General features: G+C 43.9%; 1 protein-coding gene across 1 annotated transcript in view; it reads right to left on the bottom strand.

Moving 5' to 3' along the window:
- Window positions 1-22,913, bottom strand: part of LOC138265368 (dehydrogenase/reductase SDR family member 4-like) — a 146,174-nt gene that overhangs the window by 41,526 nt on the left and 81,735 nt on the right. The window contains exon 6 of the mRNA XM_069213013.1: window positions 10,149-10,200. Within this exon, the coding sequence (XP_069069114.1) occupies window positions 10,149-10,200 (52 nt within the window). The remainder of the gene's footprint in view (window positions 1-10,148; window positions 10,201-22,913) is intronic.

The following is a 22,913-nucleotide window of genomic DNA, read 5'->3' as shown; positions in this document are numbered from 1 at the left end:
AACTTCCTATGATAACATGACATAGATGATGCTCAATGATTTCTTAAGAGTGGGTAGTGTTATAAACCATACAGTGACACTCTGATCTGTCCAATATTTTAAATCATGTCAAAATGAAAATGCAGTTTTCTCTCATTTGTTATGCGAGAATTGTGTATAAGAACCCCTTGGTTTTGGGCTGAGCCAAATATGTTGCTGAACACCATACAGCTAGAGATACTGCCAGATTTCTATGATTTTGCTGTGTATTTGTGGGTTTAGAAAATGTCAGATTTCTGAACATGTACTTTATTTGAACATCTTGTAATAAAACCCTTTTACTTTTCCCTGATTGATCATAACTAAGTTACTGAGTGTTCCCAGTAATTATTTGCTACTCTGCCAAACTAATGTTAGGTCTGATATTCACAAGGGTGCTTTCTAGTGTAAGATAAACTCCAGAGGAATCACCAGGAGTACATTTTGAGGTTTTTGAATTTCAATGTGCAGGGTCCAACTTCCATAATACATATGGGTAAGTATAGATTAATTATAAATAACTCCACATGCATGTACCTTGATGATAGATATACATCTACTTTTCACACATTTCTGTGGTCAATATTCTGGCATAAGACTGATCCGGACTGAAAAGGTTTACTGTGATTTTGGTTTGACAGTGTCTAGAGCTAAATGCTCGTCAGGGTGCTTGTTGTAATGGCGAGGACAAGGGCAGCTAACAAGAAATATGCATATGGGAGGCAAAGCTGTCATAAGAACAGAAGGTAAGAGTGGCTTGTATATTCCATTTGGTAAGGATATTGACTTTTGAAAAATGACAAAAGATTAATTGCTGAGGTCAAACAATAGTACTCTTATGAAAGTGCCAAAAATGCATCCTATAGCATCTGGTTGTAGATTAAATGCACCACCTAAATTTCAGGGTGTTCACAGTGGCCATAAGGATATAGCAGATAGTTTCAAATATTTTTTTTGAATGAAGGAACGGAGACAGTTAATGATAAGACATATAAGTCCTCATTATGACCCTGGCGTTCTTCTGACTACCAGGGTAAATGTGGCAGTAGTACCGGCAACAGGCTGACGGTACATAGCGCCACATTATGAGATTGGCAGATTGGCTGCAGCCAACCCTCCACTTCTCCACTTGAGATGTCTATCTCCAGCCCGGCGGCAGACATAGTACCACCCATGGCATTACGAGCCAGCCTACCACCATGGTTTTCGTAGCGTTAGCAATGCCGCGAACACCATGGCGGTAGGCCCTACCGGTGACAGGGAACTCCTTCCCTGTCACCGGTAGGCGGCTCCCACACCCCACACCCCCCTCAACACTCACCTGACACTTCGCTCCATCCAGAATCAACCCACCCATACACACACTAACTCCCTACCCCGATACACAAACTAACCCCTCCACCCCCAACAATCCACTTACTCACCCACTACCCCCTCTGATAACTTCACCCCCACCCCCACCCCATACACGCGCACACCACACAACTGACCCCACCCCCTCATAGCCACACACGCAGACTTCACCCCTCCTCACCTGCATACACTCACACAGACACCCACACGCAGCACGCATACACCCATTAATTTCCACTGGCATACAGGCATTCATACACACATACTTACAGACATACCACACACATTCTTACACACAATCACAGTGACATGCAGACACGCACTCACTTCACCATTCTTACATGCATTCACTCACACGCATACAACCACACATACACCACAACACTCACAGATGCATTAACACACACTCTCACACATTCATGCACACTCAGACACACACACACAACACCCCCCACCCTCCCACACCCTCCCCTGTCAGATGCCCGACTTACCTTGTCCGGCAGGAAGGTTGTCCGGCAGGGAACGGGAATGGGCACTGCTAACGCCAGCAGAACACTGCCAGGCCGTATCACTGTTCATAATATGGCTGGCGGCGTTCTACTGGCATGGTGGTGCTGGTGTTAGCAGTGCCAGGTTACCACCTTCCGCCACTATGAACACTGCCGGATTTCCACCCTTATTGTGGCAGGAGTCAGGCAGTGCTCATAATATGGAGGATGGATGGTAGCCGCCGTGGCGGTATGTTGGCAGCCATCACAGCGGCGGTAGGCGGTATTTACCGGCAATGTTATAATGAGGGCCATAGTGGTGAAGAATGGACATGAAATTAGTCGGTTTACCTAACAATATTTAGGGTACTTCTCATGGAAGCATATAGATTGGGCTGCAGACATTTAGGGCCTGATTAAGATCTTGGCGGAGGGGAATACTCATTCACAAACATGACGATATCCTGTCTGCAGTATTCCAATCCTATTATTTCCTGTGGGGATTGTAATACGGAAGACAGGATATCCATTTCATGTGTGACAGAGTATTCCATCTGCCAAGATTTAAATCTGGCCCTAGGCCTGCTTCCCAAACATCTGAAGATAATGATTCTAAACTTTACAGTTGCTTGTTAATGAGTATGTGTTAGACCTGACAGCCTTAGGGTGGTCACCCCTAACTTTTTGCACTTTTTGGGCACTGTTTTGCTGGTTTTTAGACTCTGCGCACTTTACCACTGCTAACCAGTGCTAAAGCGCATATGCTCTCTCCCTTTAAACATGGTAACATTGGATCATTCCCAAGTGGACTATTTAATTTACTTATAAGTCCCTAGTAGAAGGCACTATGGGGGTCATTCTGACCCTGGCGGTCATCGACCGCCAGGGTCGACGACCACGGAAGCACCGCCAACAGGCTGGCGGTGCTTCCATTGCTATTCTGACAGCCGCGGTCGCCCACCCGGGTCTGGCGGTTTCCCGCCGGATTTCCCCCGGCTGGGCTGAATCTCCATGGCGGCGCTGCTTGCAGCGCCGCCATGGAGATTCCGACCCCCTTCCCGCCATCCTGTTTCTGGCGGTTTTTACCGCCAGGAACAGGATGGCGGGAACGGGTGTCGTGGGGCCCCTGGGGGCCCCCTAACAGGGCCCCACCATGATTTTCACTGTCTGCTTAGCAGGAAGTGAAAATAGAGACGGGTGCAACTGCACCCGTCGCACCCCTGCAACTCCGCCGGCTCCATTCGGAGCCGGCTTCATTGTTGCAGGGCCTTTCCCGCTGGGCCGGCAGGCGCTCCTTTGGCGGGCGCCCGCCGGCCCAGCGGGAAAGCCAGAATGGCATCCGCGGTCTTCTGACCGCGGAGCGGCCATTTGGCGGTGACCGCATGGCGGGCGGCAACCGCCGCCCGCCGCAGTCAGAATGACCGCCTATATGTGCCCAGGGCTTGTAGATTAAATGCTACTAGTGGGCCTGCAGCACTGGTTGTCCCACCCACTCAAGTAGCTCCTTCACCTTGTCTCAGGCCTGCCATTGCAAGGCCTGTGTGTGTGCAGTTTCACTGCCACTTCGACTTGGCATTTAAAAGTACTTGCCAAGCCTAAAGCTCCCCTTTTTCTACATATAATTCACCCCTAAGGTGTGCCCTAGGTAACCCCTAGGGCAGGGTGCTGTGTGGGTAAAAGGCAGGACATGTACCTGTGTATTTTGCATGTCTTGGTAGTGTAAAACTCCCAAATTCGTTTTTACACTACTGTGAGGCCTTCTCCCTTCATAGGCTAACATTGGGGCTGCCCTCATACAGTATTGAAGTGGTAGCTGCTGATCTGAAAGGAGTAGGAAGGTCATATTTAGTATGACCAGAATGGTAATACAACATCCTGCTGACTGGTGAAGTTGGATCTAATATTACTATTTTAGAAATGCCACTTTTAGAAAGTGACCATTTCTCTGCACTTAAATCTTTCTGTGCCTTTCAATCCACGTCTGGCTGGGTTTAGTTGACAGCTCCTTGTGCATTCACTCAGACACACCCCAAACACAGGGTACTCAGCCTCACTTGCATACATCTGCATTTTGAATGGGTCTTCCTGGGCTGGGAGGGTGGAGGGCCTGCTCTCACACAAAGGACTGCCACACCCCCCACTGGGACCCTGGCAGACAGGATTGAACTGAAAGGGGACCTGGTGCACTTCTAAGCCACTCTTTGAAGTCTCCCCCACTTCAAAGGCACATTTGGGTATAAAACAGGGCCTCTGCCCTACCACCTGAGACACTTCCTGGAGAAGAAACTTGTAACCAGAACCTGCATCCTGCCAAGAAGAACGGCCTGGCTGCCCAAAGGACTTACCTAACTGCTTTCTCTGAAGGACTGCTGCCTTGCTGTTGCCCTGCTGCCTTGCTGTTCACTGGCTGTGGTGAAGAAGTGCTTTCCAAGGGCTTGGATAGAGCTTGCCTTCTCTTCCCTTAAGTCTCAGGACCAAAAAGACTTCTCTCTTGCAACTGGACTCCTTGTACGGCGAAAAATTTGATGCACAGCCTGCTCCGCGGTGAAAAATTCACTGCACGCCGACCCGGGATGGCTCGACTTTGCTAGCAAAAGATCGACGCGGCGCCTGCGGTGCGACCGAAACTTCACTGCACGACCCACCAGATCGATGCACAGCCGACCTCGGACGACGATGCCCGACTCCCAGAGGGGAAATCGACGCAGCACCTGCAGTGAGGGAGAAATTTCCCTGCATCGCCCACCGGAATGACGCAGAGCTTGCCAACAAGCCCAGGATTCCACGCCCAGACCCCGGGGCGTCTGAAAACCCTGCAACCCGAAGAGGTCTTCCTTGCGTGGAAAATAACGACGCAAGTTGCACACACCATTTTCCACACATCTCCTCCTCTGCGGCCCTTTCAAGATATTTTTTACTCAAACCAGGTACTTTGTGCTTGAAAGGGACTTTGTTTGCTTTTAAAAGACTTAAGGCACTTTATATCACTTTTCAGTGATATCTTTACATTTTCTTATTGCATCTTTGATCGTTTTTGACCTGCAAGTATCCAGATAAATATCATATATTTTTCTAAACACTGTGTGGTGTATTTTTGTGGTGCTATATGGTGTTATTGTATGATTTATTGCACAAATACTTTACACATTGCCTTCTAAGTTAAGCCTGACTGCTCAGTGCCAAGCTACCAGAGGGTGGGCACAGGATAATTTGGATTGTGTGTGACTTACCCTGACTAGAGTGAGGGTCCTTGCTTGGACAGAGGGTAACCTGACTGCCAACCAAAGACCCATTTCTAACAGTGTGTATTGCCAAGATGGAGTTATTTCTGGAGCAAGAGCTAAGGAGCCTACATTCATTGGTGTAATCATGCAAGTGGAGGGACCATTCATAATACCAATCATTAATAAGCTTGTGGTTCCTAGACAGGAAGAGGAGGCATCCACGTTTTATTGTACATCTATCTAAAGGGAAGGTGCCATCTATCTTTGATGTCTTTGTGTAAATGATATGGGCAGAAGTTGCCAATATATAATATTTTTTGTTAGACTGGCAGAAAGCGTTGCCTACATTTTCATTTTAAAAAACATCTGGAAGGAGAATGAAAGCTGACAATCTTAAGACTTCTGGATACTAGAATGTGAAACAGTCTATAAGGTTGCTGTAGCAATCTGGTAACATTAAAGAGGCATCCATACTGTAGGATGGTCTTGGGGAGTGTTAGAAATGGGGTCTCTGGTTGGCAGTCAATGGAGAAACACACCTAGATAACCATTGCTTACCCCCTTGGTAGTGTGGCACAGGCAGTCAGGCTTATCTCAGAAGCAATGTGTAAAGTATTTGTACCACAAAAGGATGATAGACAGAGTGTTGAAACAGTCACAGATCTGGGTGTTATCCATTGTTCTTTTGCGCACCATGCCACCCCAGTTTGGACCCAGTCATATGCAAATCAGTCTTGACCCCGTTCCCCATGGGAACAGTCCAGCTCGAACTGGGCACCACACCAGATTAGAAAAATAAGTAATATGTATCTAAATCAAAATACAATAAAAACAATAAAAATCCAACATACACTAGTCAAAATATGAATTTTCAAAAGAATGATAGTCTTACTCCATAGAAAACAATGGAAAGGTTGATTTTGCACAAAGTACCTGGTTTGCGTCAAAAATCAAGCCACACGGGCGAGCATGCATTGGATAAGTCAGTGATGCGTCAATTCCTTACTCACAAGTGAAACTGTGCATAATTTCTTCTCTGGTCGGGCAGGCGATGTGTCGTTTTTCTCCTTTCCAAGAGAGCGATGCGTCGATTTCCAGATGGGGCACCTCGGCTCAGCGCAGGTCCACAAAGACTTTGACGCCCAGGGACGATGACTGAGAAATCCAATCACACTGTGTTAGAATACCCCGCTGCATGGTGTTTGCGTCATCATCAGCAGCCGCAAGCGGGTGTTGCCTTGTTTCTCCAGCAGCGATGCATCGATCTCCCAGCAACGATGCAGGTGGAGCATCGATTCTTGCCACGAAGTGGGTGGCACGTGGTTTATCAGCTGCGTTGCAGGGGGTGCATCGAAAATTTCCCAGTACAGCGTTCTGTGTGTGGATTTAAGCTCTTGTTAAATGCCAAATTCACTATTCTAGAGCCCAGGAACTGGATAGGGCACCACTTGGAAGGGTAGACGCCTCAGCAGAGAGTACAGCTGCTGGCAGAGGAAGTCTTTGATGGCCCTGAGACATCAAAACAGGAGGCAAGCTCAGTTCAAGGCCTTGGAGATTCTTCTCAAGCAGAAATGCACAACAAAGTCCAGTCTTTGTCCCCTTTCACAGGCAGAGCAGCAACTGCAACTGCAGGATAGCCCAGCAAAGCACAGTCAGAGGCAGGGGCAGCACTTCTCCTCAGCTCTTCTCCTTGGCAGAGGTTCCTCTTGGTTCCAGAAGTGATCTTGAAGAAATCTGGGGTTTTGGGTCCACTACTTATACCCGTTTCTGCCTTCGAAGTAGGCAACCTTCTAAGGAAAGTCTCTCTTGTTTGCAGGATCCTGCCTTGCCCAGGCCAGGCCCCTAACACACACCAGGGGGTTGTAGACAGCATTGTGTGAGGGCAGGCACAGCCCATTCAGGTGTAAGTGAACACTCCTCTCTCCACTGTAGCTCAGATGGCTCATCAGCATATGCAGGCTACACCCCAGCTCCCTTTGTGTCACTGTCTAGAGGAGATTCACAAGCAGACCAACTGTCATTCTGACCAAGTTAGGTAATCCACAAACAGGCAGAATCACAGAATGGCTTAAGCAAGAAAATGCCTACTTTCTAAAAGTGGCATTTTCTAACTAACAATCTAAAAACCAACTTCACTAAAAGACGTATTTTTTATTGTGAGTTCAAAGACCCCGAACTCCACATTTCTGTCTGTTCTCAATGGAAAACTGCACTTTAAGGATATTTAAAGGCAGCCCCCATGTTAACCTATGAGAGGGATAGGCCTTGCAACAGTGAAAAACTAATTTGGCAGTATTTCACTGTTTGGATATGTAAAACACATCAATACATGTCCGACCTTTAACATACACTGCACCCTGCCAATAGGGCTACCTAAGGCCTACCTTAGGGGTGCCTCACATGTACAAAAAGGGAAGGTTGAGGCCTGGCAAGTGGATACATTCTCCAAGTCGAATTGGCAGTTTAAAACTGCACACACGGACACTGCAGAGGCAGGTCTGAGCCATGTTTGCAGGTCTACTAATGTGGGTGGCACAACCAGTGCTGCAGGCCCACTAGTAGCATTTGATTTACAGGCCCTTGGCACCTATAATGCAGTCTACTAGGGACTTACTAGTAAATCAAATATGCCAATCATTGAAAAGCCAATTACACATATAATTTACACAGGGAGCACTTGCACTTTAGCACTGATCAGCAGTGGGAAAGTACCCAGAGTGTCAAAAACAGCAAAAACGGAGTCCAGCACACAGTCAAACATGGCAAGCAGAAGCAAAGAAGACAGGGGAGACCACACCAAGGATGCCAGGTCTAACAGGAAGTTAGGTATCAATGACTGTGAATATGCAGGGCCCTTAGAGATGATCAGACATTACATGCAGATTTATTTCGATTATAGGAGGGAACCTGTGTTTACGGGATGTTTGTGACTAATGGGAAACGTGGACTACCAAGGCTGATTGTGGTGATGGAGCAGGTGCTGTCAGCAATGTGCCTGATTGTGGGAAGGTGAGAAGGGAATATCAGCCTCTGGGTTGCTTGCGATTGTAATGATGGCAACACAACTTGTAGGCTACTTACAGATATCCCGCTTTTCAAAGACCAATTGCTTACCAGTTAGGATAACAACATAAGGAACTATTACATACAAACATAAATACATACTTAAAGGGGTTGCAAAATTGTTTGTTTTCATGGTGTGGAAACACTAAGACAGAGGATGCCAAAGCCATCTGTTTATGGGCAAGGACACTGAGAAAGGTGCTTGAGGGTGGCAAGGTGGGTGTAGGAATTATTCATGACCAAGCACACATAATAGGGCTAATAACATGCACAAACATTGGCAAAGCCAATTGGTCTCACTCTGTCAATGCTTAGTGGTTGCTGTTGTTGGCTTAGGAAATGCTTGTAAATTCATGCATGCATTAGCAAAGACAATAAGGGCTACCAGTTGTCTTGGACTGGAATTGACTATAATTCCAAGATGTCCTTAATGGTGCATGAAGGCGCAACATGGTGGCCGTCTTGAAAACAACATTCCAAGATGGCTAAATGTTATATTTTTGTGCTTCACAAATGGCCACCACATAGTGTTTATATTGCTTGAAAGTATAAGAAATACTATTCTAAGAAGAATTACTGCAGTTATTCAATGGCAAGCACTGCCAAATCCAAATACAGCAAGCAAAGTGTGGCAGGCAGAGTGAAGGGAGGAGTAAAAAAAGAGAAAGCGAGAGACAGAGAGATGGCAAGAGAGAGAGAGACACTTACACAGTGAGTCATAGCAGTGATTGATCTTATAGGAAGTGGGAGGGAGAAGTACTGAGGTAGGATAGGGAGTAGAGAAAGACTGGAGATGGAAAGCGAGAGGGAGGAAAGAGGGAAAGAGTGTGCGGTGCACAAGAAACAGAAAAGAGCAGGACATGCACTCCTATTGAATGCTAAATCTCCAATGTTAGAAAAACTAGAAATAAAAAAAATAGTTCTCTGAAATCAGCAGTAGATGTGGTAAGACAGTTTGGGCCTGATTATAACCTTGGCGGATGGGATACTCCGTCACAAACGTGACGGATATCACATCCGCTGTTATACAAGTTCCATAGGATATAATGGAACTTGTAATATGGCGGGATGGGATATCCGCCACCTTTGTGACAGAGTATCCCATCCACCAAGGTCATAATCAGGCCCTAAATTAAAAGCACAGACAAGAAAGCCACTTGGTCAAGCGCCGTGAGGAGGCTCAAATAATCTAAGGGCTAGATTTACAAGCACCTCTTAGCACCACATTAGCATTATTTTTTTGGTGCAGTGAAATTTACAACATTTCACTGCCCCATTTTTAGCACAATTTTTAACGCCTGCTCAGAGCAGGTGTTAAAATTATGTGCCCATTATTTTCAATGGGCCTCCCTTCACTTCGCAGGATTAGCACCACAATGTATGGCACTATTCCTGCAAAGTACCACAATAGCGTCATCATAAAGTTTGACGCTATTCTCCTAACGTACGCCATGGTGCGCCGTATTGTAAATATGGCGCACGCTTTGTGTCGTTAAGGGGGTGCAAAAAAAGTTGCTCATCACAGCTGATGAGCCACTTTCTTGGAAATCTGGCAATAAGAGTGTTATTACAAGTGGACCGAGTCAGATGCGATGATTGTTGTATTCAATAAAAATATGATACCAGTGTGTCTGGAATCACAGGCACAAAAATTATCATATATTCAGATTTTTTTGTGAAGAACATGCAGATTTTGGTGCTCAGTGAATGAAAATCTGGGTGAAACCATAGATACTGTTCATTTTTCCCCTTTTAAGTTCAGGCAAGTTTGGCCTAATGAAATTTATCGAAGTCTATGGTATTTCATGAGCCCAGCACCCAACTCCGATATCATTGATCCAGTCATAATTAGGGCCTAAGTAAACATTTAAATATTGTTTACAATATTGTCTGTAGCTAGAGGCAAAGAGGCAAAATAAAGCAAAATTCAGCTACACTATGATTTATTTGTTCTTTCTTGCCCTTCTCTCACTGTAGCCACTAAATAACATGACATCCTTACTGGGTAAAATGTATAGGCAGCTGCAGATGAAGTCAGGACAATGGATCCACCCCTGCAAGAGAGAGAAAAAAATCAGGATCTGGGCTCTGATGTGCGCACGCGTGTGTGTTTACACATATGTACATACAACTGTGCGCTCACGCACAGATGCATGCATGTTGTGTGTGTGTAGTAAGCATGGCTTGTCTGTATGTGGTGTGTGTGTCTGTCAGCAAGTACAAATGTGTGGGTGCATTTGTTTGTGTGGAGTGTGTCTGAGTCAGTGAGTGGAGGGGTGCAGGGATACTTTAGGAAACATTCAAATACTTGGCAGGAGGATTTGTACTGCTGCCTCTGCTAAAATATACTCTACAACCTACAAGGTGTCCTGCAAGCTGCTCCTTCTACTCCCCTGGTTCAAAGAGATGCAGTCAGTATATTATTTTCAATTTATTTTTCACCGTCGCATTTGGGGCTAGATTTAGCAACCTTCGACGTAACGCAGTTCAGCAAGACAACTTGCGGTGCTGCGTAGCGTGGAAGGAAGCGAGCCAAAAATTTGCCATATCCACTACTATATGTCACACTTCTGCATTTTCATAGCGCATCTTAGCACCAATACAAGCATTCTTGCACCATAGAACAAGGGTGCCTGCATTACAAGAATTTGTTGTTGCTCAAGAAAGGATATCTTCCTGCACAAAAGCAATACCTTGCCACATTTTTCCCTTTGTATGTGTGCTGCAGAATGAAGCACACATAGAAACAAGAAATAACAAGAAGCAAAAAATATTTTCCCTCGTTACGCCAGCTTCTGTGAAGCTTCCCAGGATAATAAAGCTTTGTAAATCTGGGACTGTGCGAAATCCACGGGTAGATGCACTGGAATGTCTGTACTCCATCCATGGACACCTCCAGAATGACATGTAATGCAATGCAGGGCAAGCTGATACGCTGTGTTACATATCGTTAAAGGCCAAGCAAGGCAGCACAAATCGCCCCTTGAGTGGCTTTGTAAATATCTACTAGCATTTTGTGGCACGGCTATGCCACAAAAGTGGTGCAAACACGAAGCAAAAGGGGGGGGGGATTACTAATTTAAGGGATTCACAAAGGTTTCTCGTGAAAGACTGTAACAGAGCATAATGTTTGTGAATTTGCAATTGTAAATATGCTGGTCCCCCTGTGAAATTGTATAGCACACAACTGTACAAGGAGAAATGTCATTGCATGTTTGATATACAGTTGTGGCTTGCGGGGGTTACAAGGAGTGGGCGGTGCACGGGGAGAGGGGTGAATATTAATAATACAAATATAAAGGAAAAACTGTACCTCAGCAGACAGCACAGGCTCCCAGCCTGCCCTGTGACCAATCCTGACACTGCTCAGAGCTGGGACGCTCCCAGGCAGACTGGGAGCCTGTGCCTGCTCTCTCTAGCCCAGCAACACAGTGGGGGCAGTAGAGAGCACAGTGCGGATGTGTGTTTGGCCGGCCAAACACAGATGCGCGCTTAGGGGAGTGCACAGTGCCCGTCATCCCCAGTGCCCCCCCCCCCTTTAACAATGAAAGGATAATAAACTTAGTTTATTATCCTTTTGTTGTTAAAGGATTTGTAGCGGCTGGTGGTGGTGGGGAGGGGGGCCGTGGCAGACGCTAATAAACGTTATTTGCAACACATCTATTTTCAGAGTGTCCCCTTTGAATCCTGGAAAGATATTTACTCTGCTCTTTCAAAAGCAAATCTTGATAATTTGAGAAAAAGGCTGTTTGATTATGTAAAATAAGCTCACACCTCCAAATAGCTTTCAGAATCAGACCCCCTGTCGCTAGCTCTGTGTATATGTATTTACTTAACAGGTTTCTGTCATGCAACTGAACCTAAATACGAATCGCAAGTCAATGATAAATTATCATGAAATATATTGGCTGGGAATACAATGGATTTAATATATAGGAAGCTTCATAGTGACACGATGCATTAGATTATCATCATGTGAGCCTGCAATTTTACATTTGAATGAATTGTCAACTATCTAGACACTTGTAATAAAGCAATGATGCACCAGAGAAACTACAGTAAGTTAATAAGTTAATTTATAACTTCATGGGGGTGTGGCTAGGATGCTACCTAAGATGGACGCCTGATCGCGGAGCTCAGTGCTGCGCCAGAACTTCGAGAGGTTTTTCCCAATTTTTATTGCATTTATGGGTCACCCTACTACAAGATTATAACATAGGATGATGCCTGGAATGGATTCTATTGCTTTTAAAGCTGTTGAAGATGCTTATAAGCTTAAAAATTGCAGTTTTTTCGACTAGATTACTGCGGTCACCATTTTGTTTTCCTCACCACTCTGCTTTTTATTTTCATGTCACCTCATGGAATGCCATTTGCCTCACTTAAGTTTCCACTCACATTGTTTACGTTTTTTGCATTTAAATTGCTATTTAAAGGCTGCGTGCTTATTTTTCAGATTCTTCTTGGAACTATACTGTGAATTTTTTTAGGAATTATTATTTTGGGTGAACTCCAGTCACTTTCTCTCAAAACTGAGTCTGGGGTCTTGTTCGTTCATTTTTCACGTCATTTGCTTCAGATTTTTCTTCAAATTTGATATATATGGGAAAGAGCAAGAAACTATTGCAGCAGACTAAAGCTCCCCCGAATATTATCTTGGATTCGGATCATCATTTTATGAATCATTTGATGGAGGCTTCAATTTCTCCTTTTGACATGGCTCAAGCTAATTCTCCTCGTCCAATGGCTTCTATGCTCCTACCCTCAAAATCGTCATTATCGCCTTTGGCAAATAAAAGACATAAACATGACCCTCCTTCCCCTCCTCTACAGGAGTCTACATCTCCTGTTTCTCTGGATAATATTCTTGAGGAAATCAGGGCCTTGCAACCATTTATTGAGGAAACTAACTCTCACATTCAAAATTTGGATGATAAATGGTCCTCAATGGAAGTTAGGATGAATTTGGTTGAACAAAGTGTAAATAATATACAGGAATCCTCTTCTTGAATATTCAACTAGTCCAAAGATTGGCTCACTACTTCCTCTGCTCCAACAAGACCCTGGGGTGTAATCATCTAATTTCTGAAGTTTATGGATCTTTTACAAGTTTTAAATGCAGCCAAAACAAAAAAACAACTCATATGCTCTGGTGCTAAACTATTTTTGACTCAAGATGTGTCTTCTGCACCTGCTAAATGTAGAAAAGATTTTCTTGATCTTTGCCCTGCATTTTGCCCACTAGGTGCCAGATATGGTTTGTTTCATCCTTGCACTTTCAAAGTCACATTCCAAAATAACACATCCTCTTTTGAAGATCCTGCAGATCTTAGGAAATGAATCCATTCTCACTCAACAGACTTGATAGATATTGTAGGCCCTTCAGCTTCAAGATGAATTGATTATTAATTCTAATTGTCTTTATTCTTGATCCATATGACATAGACTAATACTTATTAATGTTTATTGCTGATTCAATCATTTCTTTTATTCTCTTGACAGAACATTGTGATCTCTCATGTCCTTGTGTCCCGTTTGCTCCCATGTGAGGTTCCGGTATGGCCTGCTTCTTCGTGTTGGTTGTGCTGTCTCCTGTGTGTTGCCACACCCCATTTCCTTCTTGTTTCCTATTAGGGTGCGTTGCTCAGTCGTCGTTTGACATGTACTGTCATCTCTTACTGTATTCGATTCCTTTTCCCTCCCATCTCTTTTTCCCTTTTTCTCTTTCTTGTTTCCTGTGTTCTTCTCTTTTTTCTCTGTTTTCCCATTCCCGAATGTCTTTTTGTCTTCAGTTACAATTTTTGCATGTTTGAAGGTAGTGTAGCTCTATATTTATTTCCTGTTGGTTACATTCTGAGTAATATCTTGGAATGTCAAAAGATTTGTTAATCCAGTGAAAAGCCAGAGAATCTTATCTCACCTTGTCTCTCACAATCAAGATTTAGGCCCTAATTATGAACTTGGCAGTCGAGACCTCCATGCCAGCGGGGACGAAAATTTCCACCACCGGCATTACGGCCTCGACCTCCACATAATGTACACAGTGGAGCCCGCTACAGGCAGTCCTCCACCACCGCAGGCGACCGCCAACAGGCAGCCTGACGATGGTGGAATTCTTCATCTGAAAGGGCAGCGCTGCAATCAGCGCTGCCCTCCGGATAAAGAACCCGGTTCCACCAGCCTTTCTGGTGGAAGGGGTGCTCCGGGGCACCCCCTGGGGCCCATGCACTGCCCATGCACTTAGCATGGGCAGTGCATGGGACCCGTGCACAGCCCAGTCTTGCAGGTCACTGCCTGATTTATGGGCAGTGATCTGCGCGATGGGTGCAGCTGCACCCGCCACACTGGGGCACTGACGACAGCTCCATGTGGAGCTGACGGCATTGTCCTGGCCCAGCATTCCACTGTTTCCGCCCGCCGGCCTAGTGGAATGTTGTTTATACGGCCGGCGGGGTGACAAGGGGGCTGGCAGTCTATGTTTTCGACCGCCAGCATGAACACGGTGAGGAATCTCAGAGTGTTCATTATGACTCCCTTAGTGCCTTTGCAAGAGACTCATCTCACAGAAAATGAGGTATTAAAACTTAAATGAAATTAGGTGGGATTAGTTTTTGTTTCTCCTCCCTCTACTAAGAGAAATGGAGTTGCGTTTTATGTCACAAAAAGTTTCATTGTATTGTTATGGCTCAAGAAAATGATTCTGAAGGTAGATGGTTGTTTGTAAAATTACTTATAAATAATATTCCGTTTAGTGTTCTTAATGTATGTGGTCCAACTCAACCAGATATTTTGTTCTGGCCTAATGTTGCTAAGTAATGTCTTCAATATCAAGATGAATTCTTTATTTTAGGTGGTAACTGTAATCAGATTATGGACCCTTTTATTGAACGGAAGTCTCAATTTTGTTTTCTTCCAAATAAATCTCACAAGCAATTCCACTCCACCTTTTCCAGAATTCTTTAGTGGATGCTTGGAGATTATGTAACCCCACCGCTCAAGAGTATTCCTTTTATTCCTCCCCATATGATTCCATTTCTCACATAGATCATATTTTTCTTAGCAAATCACTAACACAGAACCTTAGCTCTACCTCTTTGGAACCTATAGCTATATCTGACCATGCCCCACTGGTTGCCAATTTTGATCTGGTTCGATCACATCCCAAGTCAGCTAGGTATAAATTCAATGATGCTCTTTTGTTAGATCCAAACTTTTCCTCTTCCTTTGTATCTTTCACTGATGAATTATTTTTATTCGGCACTACTTCTGACACATCTTCCAATTGGCATGGGATTCTTTTAAAGCCTCAGCTCGTGGTTTTATCATAGATTTTGTTTCTAAAAAGAATACTTTTTTTGCTCATCAGCAGAAACGCTTACTGTCTGACATTAAGCATTTAGAACATAAATTTTATTCCTCAGATTCTTTTTTTCATGAACTAGTCCGGGCCTAATTAGCCTTTAAGAAAAAAATCAACTGATCAAGCTTCCTCCATATTATGGCGTAGTAGTGCCCGTTATTATGGGGGTCGTCACAAATCAGGAAAACTTTTAGCCAATTATTTGAAAATTCGTAAAGAATGCTCTATTATTGAATCCATTCATTCATCACTTTTATTTAAAGATGAAAACATTTTAGCTGAAATCAAAAAATGTTATAGAGATGTATGTACTCTGGATCATCCAATTCATTCTACTTCTATTGATTTTTATCTTAAAACTGTTTCACCTCCTTCCCAGTCTTTATTGAATTTTGATCCTCTTGAAGCTGATTTATCAATTACAGAGTTACTCAAAACTCTTAACACACTGAGAAAAGTGAAGCCGGCCCATATGGGTTTACTGTTGAATTTTATCTACATTTTTCCAATCTTTTGATGCCTAAACTTCTACAACTCTTTCAGTTTTTCTTTTTTACTGGCAAAGCTGGTGGTACTTTTCAGGAGGCTACTTTTTGTCTAACACATAAGGACGGAGGAGACACTACGCAGTTCAAGAATTTTCCTATATCTCTTGTAAATGTAGATTAGAACATATTTGCCAAGTTACTGGCCCTTCAAATTGAGCCCTTTTTGCTCAGAATAATTGGTAAAGAACAGTTATGGTTTTGTTAAAGGCAGACCAACCTCAGATAATTCTTGTTTATTTTTTAATGTATAAAATAAAGCTCCTTCTCTTTCCTATCCTCTTGCAGCTATTTCTGTAGATGCTGAAAAAGCCTTCGACAGAGTAAGCTGGTCTTTTTTACTCAAAGTATTGCAATGGTATGCTTTTGTGACCCAAGATTACTTCTCTTATTTATTTGCTTACACAGATCCTCAGCCTGCCGTACTAATGAATTGTCATGTCTCTCAATATTTTCCTTGCAACGAGGGGTTTGTCAAGGTTTCCCCTTATCTCCTCCTTTATTTGTTTTAGCCCTTGAACCTTTTCTTTCTCATATCTGTGACAGTACTCTTATATCAGGTTTACAATATGGAAATAAACATTTGAAATTATCTGCCTATGCAGATGATATTCTTCTCTTCCTATCTAACCCTGATGCATCTATTCCTGCTTTGCTTAAAGAGCTGTCAAACTTTTTTTATTTGTCTCTGTTATAAAATTAATTCAGAGAAGACTGAAATTCTGCCCCTTACTAAGTTTTGCACTAAGCATTCCATTGACCAATCAAATATTTGGGCGTTTGGTCTACTAATTCCCTTTTAGAGTCTGGTCAAATAAATATAAAGGAATATTTCAATAGAATTGATCAATTATTGTCCTCCTGGAATTCTCTTTATTTATCTTGCTGGGGTCGTATGGATTCCATAAAAATGATGATTATACCCATTGTTTTATATATATTATCTATGACCCCAGTTCATATACCAGATACTTACTTAAAAAAATGGCTCACTTTTCTCCAAATTTCTTTGGAATAAGAAAAAATCACAAATTTCTCTCTCACTTCTTTAAAAAGCTCAAGAAAATGGAGGGGTGAATTTCCCAGATTTTCAGACTTATCAAATGCTTTTTGCTTGAAACAAGCTACCAAATGGGTTTCTTCTGCATCCTCCTTTTTTTACTCCCTTGTGGCTTGACATTGAACTAGCATTACTTGCACCTTTCTATAGGAAGAAAATGTTAGAGTTTTCTTAAAAAAATAACATAACTTCTTCACCACTTCTTAAACATACCTGCTGTTTATTGCGCCCCCTTATCAAATTTCAATCACATCTAGAGCCACTTTTTACAAGATTCTAAATATTAATTATAGACCCTTATATTGGAATTCTTGGAGAACTAGGGGAATTATCTGGGTTCAAGATATTTTTGATGGCCTTAATCCTCTTTCCTTCCCTCAATTTCAAATGATTTTTGACTGTCCTCGATCATTTTGGCACAAATTTTTAATCCTTATGCCGATTGTTTCGGATATTTTCTATTTGTTACCATTAGACTCCATACCTCATCCCTTTCTTCCCCGGATTCATGTTTACATTTGTTATATTAGCCCTACTTGTTGGTCATGTCATTCCTCGAAAGGGGATTTACTCCATATTCTTTTTTTATGCCCCCCTACTGCTATTTTTTGGCAAAAAGTATGGACCCAACTTTCAATCATTTTTTAAAATAAAACACCCTATGTTGATTATCTCAATTTGTTTAGGTAGCTTATCTGATAAAATTGAATTACATGCTCATAAAAAAGGATTATTTGATCTGATGTTGGCCTTAGCTTTTCAACAAGTTGCAATTAACTGGAAATCCTCCTCTAGTATATCTTTTGCAGCTTGGTAGAATAATGTTTGCCATTTTCACCCCTCAGATACTATTTTTGCTTCTGTTTGTAGATCCATGGTGAATAGAGATTTATATTGCTCCGCATTAATGAATTTTCTTAATAGGAAGGTTAAACAATGTGATCAATCCATTAGGTCTGAGAATTTTAAACCACCATAATTTATTTTCTCTGTTCTTTTCTCCAAAACATGGTTCTAGTTTTTTTTATTGCACTTATATATTACTGTGTACGCCTACCTGATCTTCGAATATAGACCTGTGTTCCCAGTTCCCCTTTTATGCCCTCCCCCGTCCTTTATAACATAAAATTGTAAACAGCTTCTATCTTATACATAGCTTATTAGCTTTGTACTTTTACTACTTTTTGCAACGAGCTGCTGTGTGCTTGGAGGGATGGGGACTCAGTGTCCCAGGAACCACGAGAGGCAGGGGGCGGAGCAAGCCCCGGGAGCGCTATAAAGCGCAAATAACCTTCTCGCTGCGCGGGACGAGCTGCTGTGTGCTTGGAGGGATGGGGACTCAGTGTCCCAGGAACCACGAGAGGCAGGGGGCGGAGCAAGCCCCTGGAGCGCTATACAGCGCAAAGAACCTTCCCGCTGCTTGGGACGCGCGCGGGCCAAGGGCGGGCCCGTCTTGCGCCCATCATCGACCGACAGAGGCTGGGCTAAGCCAGCCCCCTTTTTATTCTTGTATGGACAGTGAGTCTGTGTTTATTCTACCTTTTTCTAGTGCTGGAGATTCATTGTGTGATATAGGTCAGAGACTGTATCTTAATTTGTGATTTTTGCTGACCTACTCAGTGCGGTCTTACCTCTTGTGAAATGGGCAGGAAAAAGGGTCAGCAAACTGGAGCCCTGAGTGGTGGTGGTGGAAGGCAGGATAACTCAAATACCACATTGGATTCCTTCCTTGCAAGAGCCGTTGGGGTTGTGACTAAGGAAATTGATTTGGCAGAGAGGAGGCTCTCCATGGAGATGAATGACTGGCGCCATGTATCAGTAGTTAGTGATCCCTCGGAGGGCCTGGCTGAGGAGATGGCTCACCTTTGGAGAGATCAATGTGCCGCCCAGGAGCTTGCCCATACTGTGTTAACGGGGATCGTGGTGGACCAGGGCCTTCGAGAAGAAGTAAGAGGCTCCTGCTGACCTCTCCTCCGGCTTGCCCCCTGGATAACTGCAGCCCTCCCAGAGAAAGAAAAAGTTATTAAAGAAAACGGGGACTAAAGTGAGATAATCTCTTTTGGAAATTTCTGAAGGCCTGAATAAGGGTCCTGACTCCTGCCAGCTCTTGGGATGTGATGCAACTAACTTATTGCTAACATTTAAGGAGATGATTGAGGATATTTTGTCTTCTGTTGTGACAAAATTAATGGCCATTGAAAAAGCAGTCTCTCGGTTATGTGAGCAGGGGAGGGCTAGTCAACCTACAGGTGGACCTGTGGCCTCTAGCTCTATGTATCAATCAAGTGAGGAGGTGATCTTGCAGGAGGAAGCTTTGGGAGTCTTGGGGAGAGTGCCACGGAAACCGGATAAATGTGTAAATCCTGGGGCCTGTTTTGAGCCTGTGCCAAATCCACTCACTGCCCAACCAATAGGTGGGAGGGCAGAAACTAGATCTAGTAGTGGCAGGCAACGTGACTGTGGATCTGTGGCAGTTGGGGGGGATTGCCAACAGAATGGTGGTAATCATAACCAGAACATGGTGAAGAAAAGCTCCTCGTTGGTTTGCTTGGAGCTCCCCCGGCCTGTGCCCCTTACATGGTGGTGTTGACGAACGTTCCTGCTCTGGCCCCTGGCACTAGTGAATCTACAGCCCAATTAAAAAATAGGACTGGTCACTCGTTGAGTAAAAATTGTGATATTTTATGTAAGGATCTTAATGAGATTTTGTTTGTTAGAAGAAATGATTGGGTCGGGCCTATAAAAAAAAGAGGGTAAGGAGGACTGTACTATTATAAATGTTAGATATCCTGCCCTGGCCCAACGGCTTCACTTCACATATAGCCCAGCTTCCCCCAGAGTGGGCAAAATTGGTATGGCCCCCTTGGGTTACTTTTATAATCATATGCAACAGGGTGCTGAGTTTTTTCCTGATATCTGTAGGAATCCCCACCTAGGTCAGAACGCCATGCAGCTAACTAGTAGGAGAGCTGATGTCATTAGAGATCTTGACTTGGAAGGGGTGGATTGACAATGCACTAAGACTCAGACAGCGAATCGGGCAGTATTCCAGAATACTGATATGACAAGGGTGGTGCAGGAGGGGGAGTTTACGCAGTGTGGCCTTATTTCATGGAATATTGCAGGGTATGATGCCAAGTTATCTGATCAGGCCTGGGAAGGGTGACTGGCTAATTACGATATTATCATACTCCAGGAAACCTGGTCGGATGGGCAGGCTGCATGGGATGGATATAATAGATTTGCTGTCCCGGCTGTGCGGTCGCTTGGAGGCCGCTCGAAAGGTGGTCTGGTTACACTAATCCGCTTTTCCAAAGTAGTGGGTGCATTTCAAATTAACTGTAACCACCAGGGTATTCTGCCTATTTGGGTAATTTTTTCAAAAAACTTTAACGTCCTTTTGGTAAACTTTTATAATGCTGTCTGGGATGTGGGGTGCCAAATTAGGACCCTCTTCTCAGTCCTTCAGGTATTGAAGTGTGGAATGGAGGAGGTGGGGCTGGAATTCTGTGCTATTGTGTCAGGAGATTTCAATGCAGAGTTGGGGCGACTTCGCACAGTGGTAAATCCTTTTGAGTATGACTGTGAGGATTATTTGGTGGAAGGTGTTCAGGATTCTAGAGGTAGGGTTCTGATCAAAGGACTAAGAAAGATGGGCCTTCTGAACATTTGTGATATTGAAGTAGTGGACACTCACCAGCTCCCAACTTTTGTAGGTAGAGGGTCTGGTTCAACAATCAACTATATATTTGTTTCTCCACTACTGAAAGATCTGGTGACTGGAGGAGAGGTTTTAGGGCAGGGAATTAGTGATCATAACCCCCTCCCAGTCTGTTTTAATCTCCCAGGGGCCCCATGTAAACTAGGACGGGGCGGGCCGGTATCAGTGAGGATAAAAGATCAGGGCAGGTGAGTTGGCTGGAAACAGGTAGATTCCCAGCAAGTTGTAGAAAGGGTTGTGGGGTATAACTTAAATTTGATCACAGATATACGTTTGGCAGAAACTCCCAGTCCCAAAGAAGTTATGGCAGCAATACTTAATACAAATATTTCATTTGAAGACTGCTTACTTTCAAAAGGTAATCGCCCCAGTAAGCATGGATGTGGGTGGTTCGGTAAGGCTTGTTATGATGCTAGGAAAAATATGAAAACGGCCCTAAAAGAACACCCCAGAGATAGGGCCCTTGTGAAAGAGGCAAGGATTAAGTATAAAAGGGCTCTGTGGGACTGTAAGCTTAAACTTAAGGAAAAAGCCTGGGAGGAACTGGAGCGCGCCACAGTCCTGAAGGACCCCGGTCTGTTCTGGAAGGTGGTAAATAGAGGTTCTTTTGAAACTGAAACATCTGAGGGTCTGGGCTGTAATATTGCCCCGGAGGCCTGGGTAAATTAGTTTTGCAGAACTTTTAAGGGAAGCCCCCTAAGAAATAACTGGGACAATGAGTATGATGTGATTCCAAATCTAGCTATTAGGTTCTCACTTCAGGAGGTTATTGATGCACTCCAGGGTAGCACTAGTAATAAAGCACCGGGCCCGGATTCGATCCCTATGGAACTTTGTAAATCCTGTACCCAGTTATGGGCGCCTATCCTGCTAAATGTTCTTAATGCAGCAGTTACTGTGGGAATTCCTGCCTCTTGGAGATCGGCCTGTATTATCCCAGTGTTTAAAAAGGGGGACCGGAATGATCCTAAGTCTTATCGCCCCATTTCCCTCCTTGATTCTTCAGCCAAAATTATGGGCCGGAAAATGTTAAGGCTTATTGAGGCCTGGATGGCAGATAATGACATTTTGAGCCGTGCCCAGTACGGTTTTAGGGAAGTACTTGGCATTCGGGAACAGCGTCTTAATTTGCTGATGATGATTGGGAAATACACTTAAGCTAGGAAGGGCACTCTCTACCTTGCCTTCATGGACCTCAGTTGTGCCTTTGATAAGGTAAATCGGGCTATACTGTGGGAGAAGCTTAATCAGATAGGGATGGATCCTAACATTGTGGAGTTGCTTCGGTACCTCCACCTAGGAACGGCTGCAAATGTGAGGGTGGGGTCAAATGGGGAGTGTTCAGATGCCTTCAAGCTCACATGGGTCGTACGCCAGGGTTGTGTTCTGGCCCCTACTCTTTTTCTTTTATATACAAATAGATTGTCTGATTTCTTGATGGAACACTCTAGGGACGTTCCTAAGGTGAATGGTAATAATGTCTCTGTATTGACGTATGCGGATGATGCAGTGCTTATGGTCCGCACTATGAATGGCCTCCGTAAAGTAGTTAGAGCCTATGTTTCTTTTATGTCAGCCTTGGACTTAGAGATTAACTATAAAAAAATCACACTTCATGGTATGTGGTAAACCTCTGAGCAGGGTGGGGGAGCTGAAGATTGAAGAGCAAACTATTAGCAGGGTACATGATTTCCCATACTTAAGGGTCATCTATGATGATAAAGGTGCATGGAAACCCTGTATTGCTAAAAGGGGAACGCTTTTCCATGCTACAGTTGGTGCTACATTTGACTTTGCTGATAGAGTAGGTAATAAACCCATTAAGCCATTGCTTGAAATCTATAGGCGTAAAAGTCTCCCAGTCCTGCTGTATGGTGCAGCACTTTGGGGGTATACGGATACCCGAGCCCCCACTGTAGAAGAAAATCGTTTCTGTAGAAGGCTATTGGGGGTTGGCCAAAATACCTCTGGTTTTTGTCTTCATTTGGAATTGGATCTTGAGTTTGTTGAAGACACAATTCAACTGGCTCCCCTCTTGCTATGGATCTTTATTTGGAGTAATGAACATGCTACTTTTAATA

The sequence above is a fragment of the Pleurodeles waltl genome, chromosome 11, assembly GCF_031143425.1.
Source record: "Pleurodeles waltl isolate 20211129_DDA chromosome 11, aPleWal1.hap1.20221129, whole genome shotgun sequence".
In the NCBI taxonomy this organism is placed as follows: domain Eukaryota; kingdom Metazoa; phylum Chordata; class Amphibia; order Caudata; family Salamandridae; genus Pleurodeles; species Pleurodeles waltl.
The sequence above is the reverse complement of the archived record's forward strand: the minus strand, read 5'-3'. Positions and strand labels throughout refer to the sequence as shown.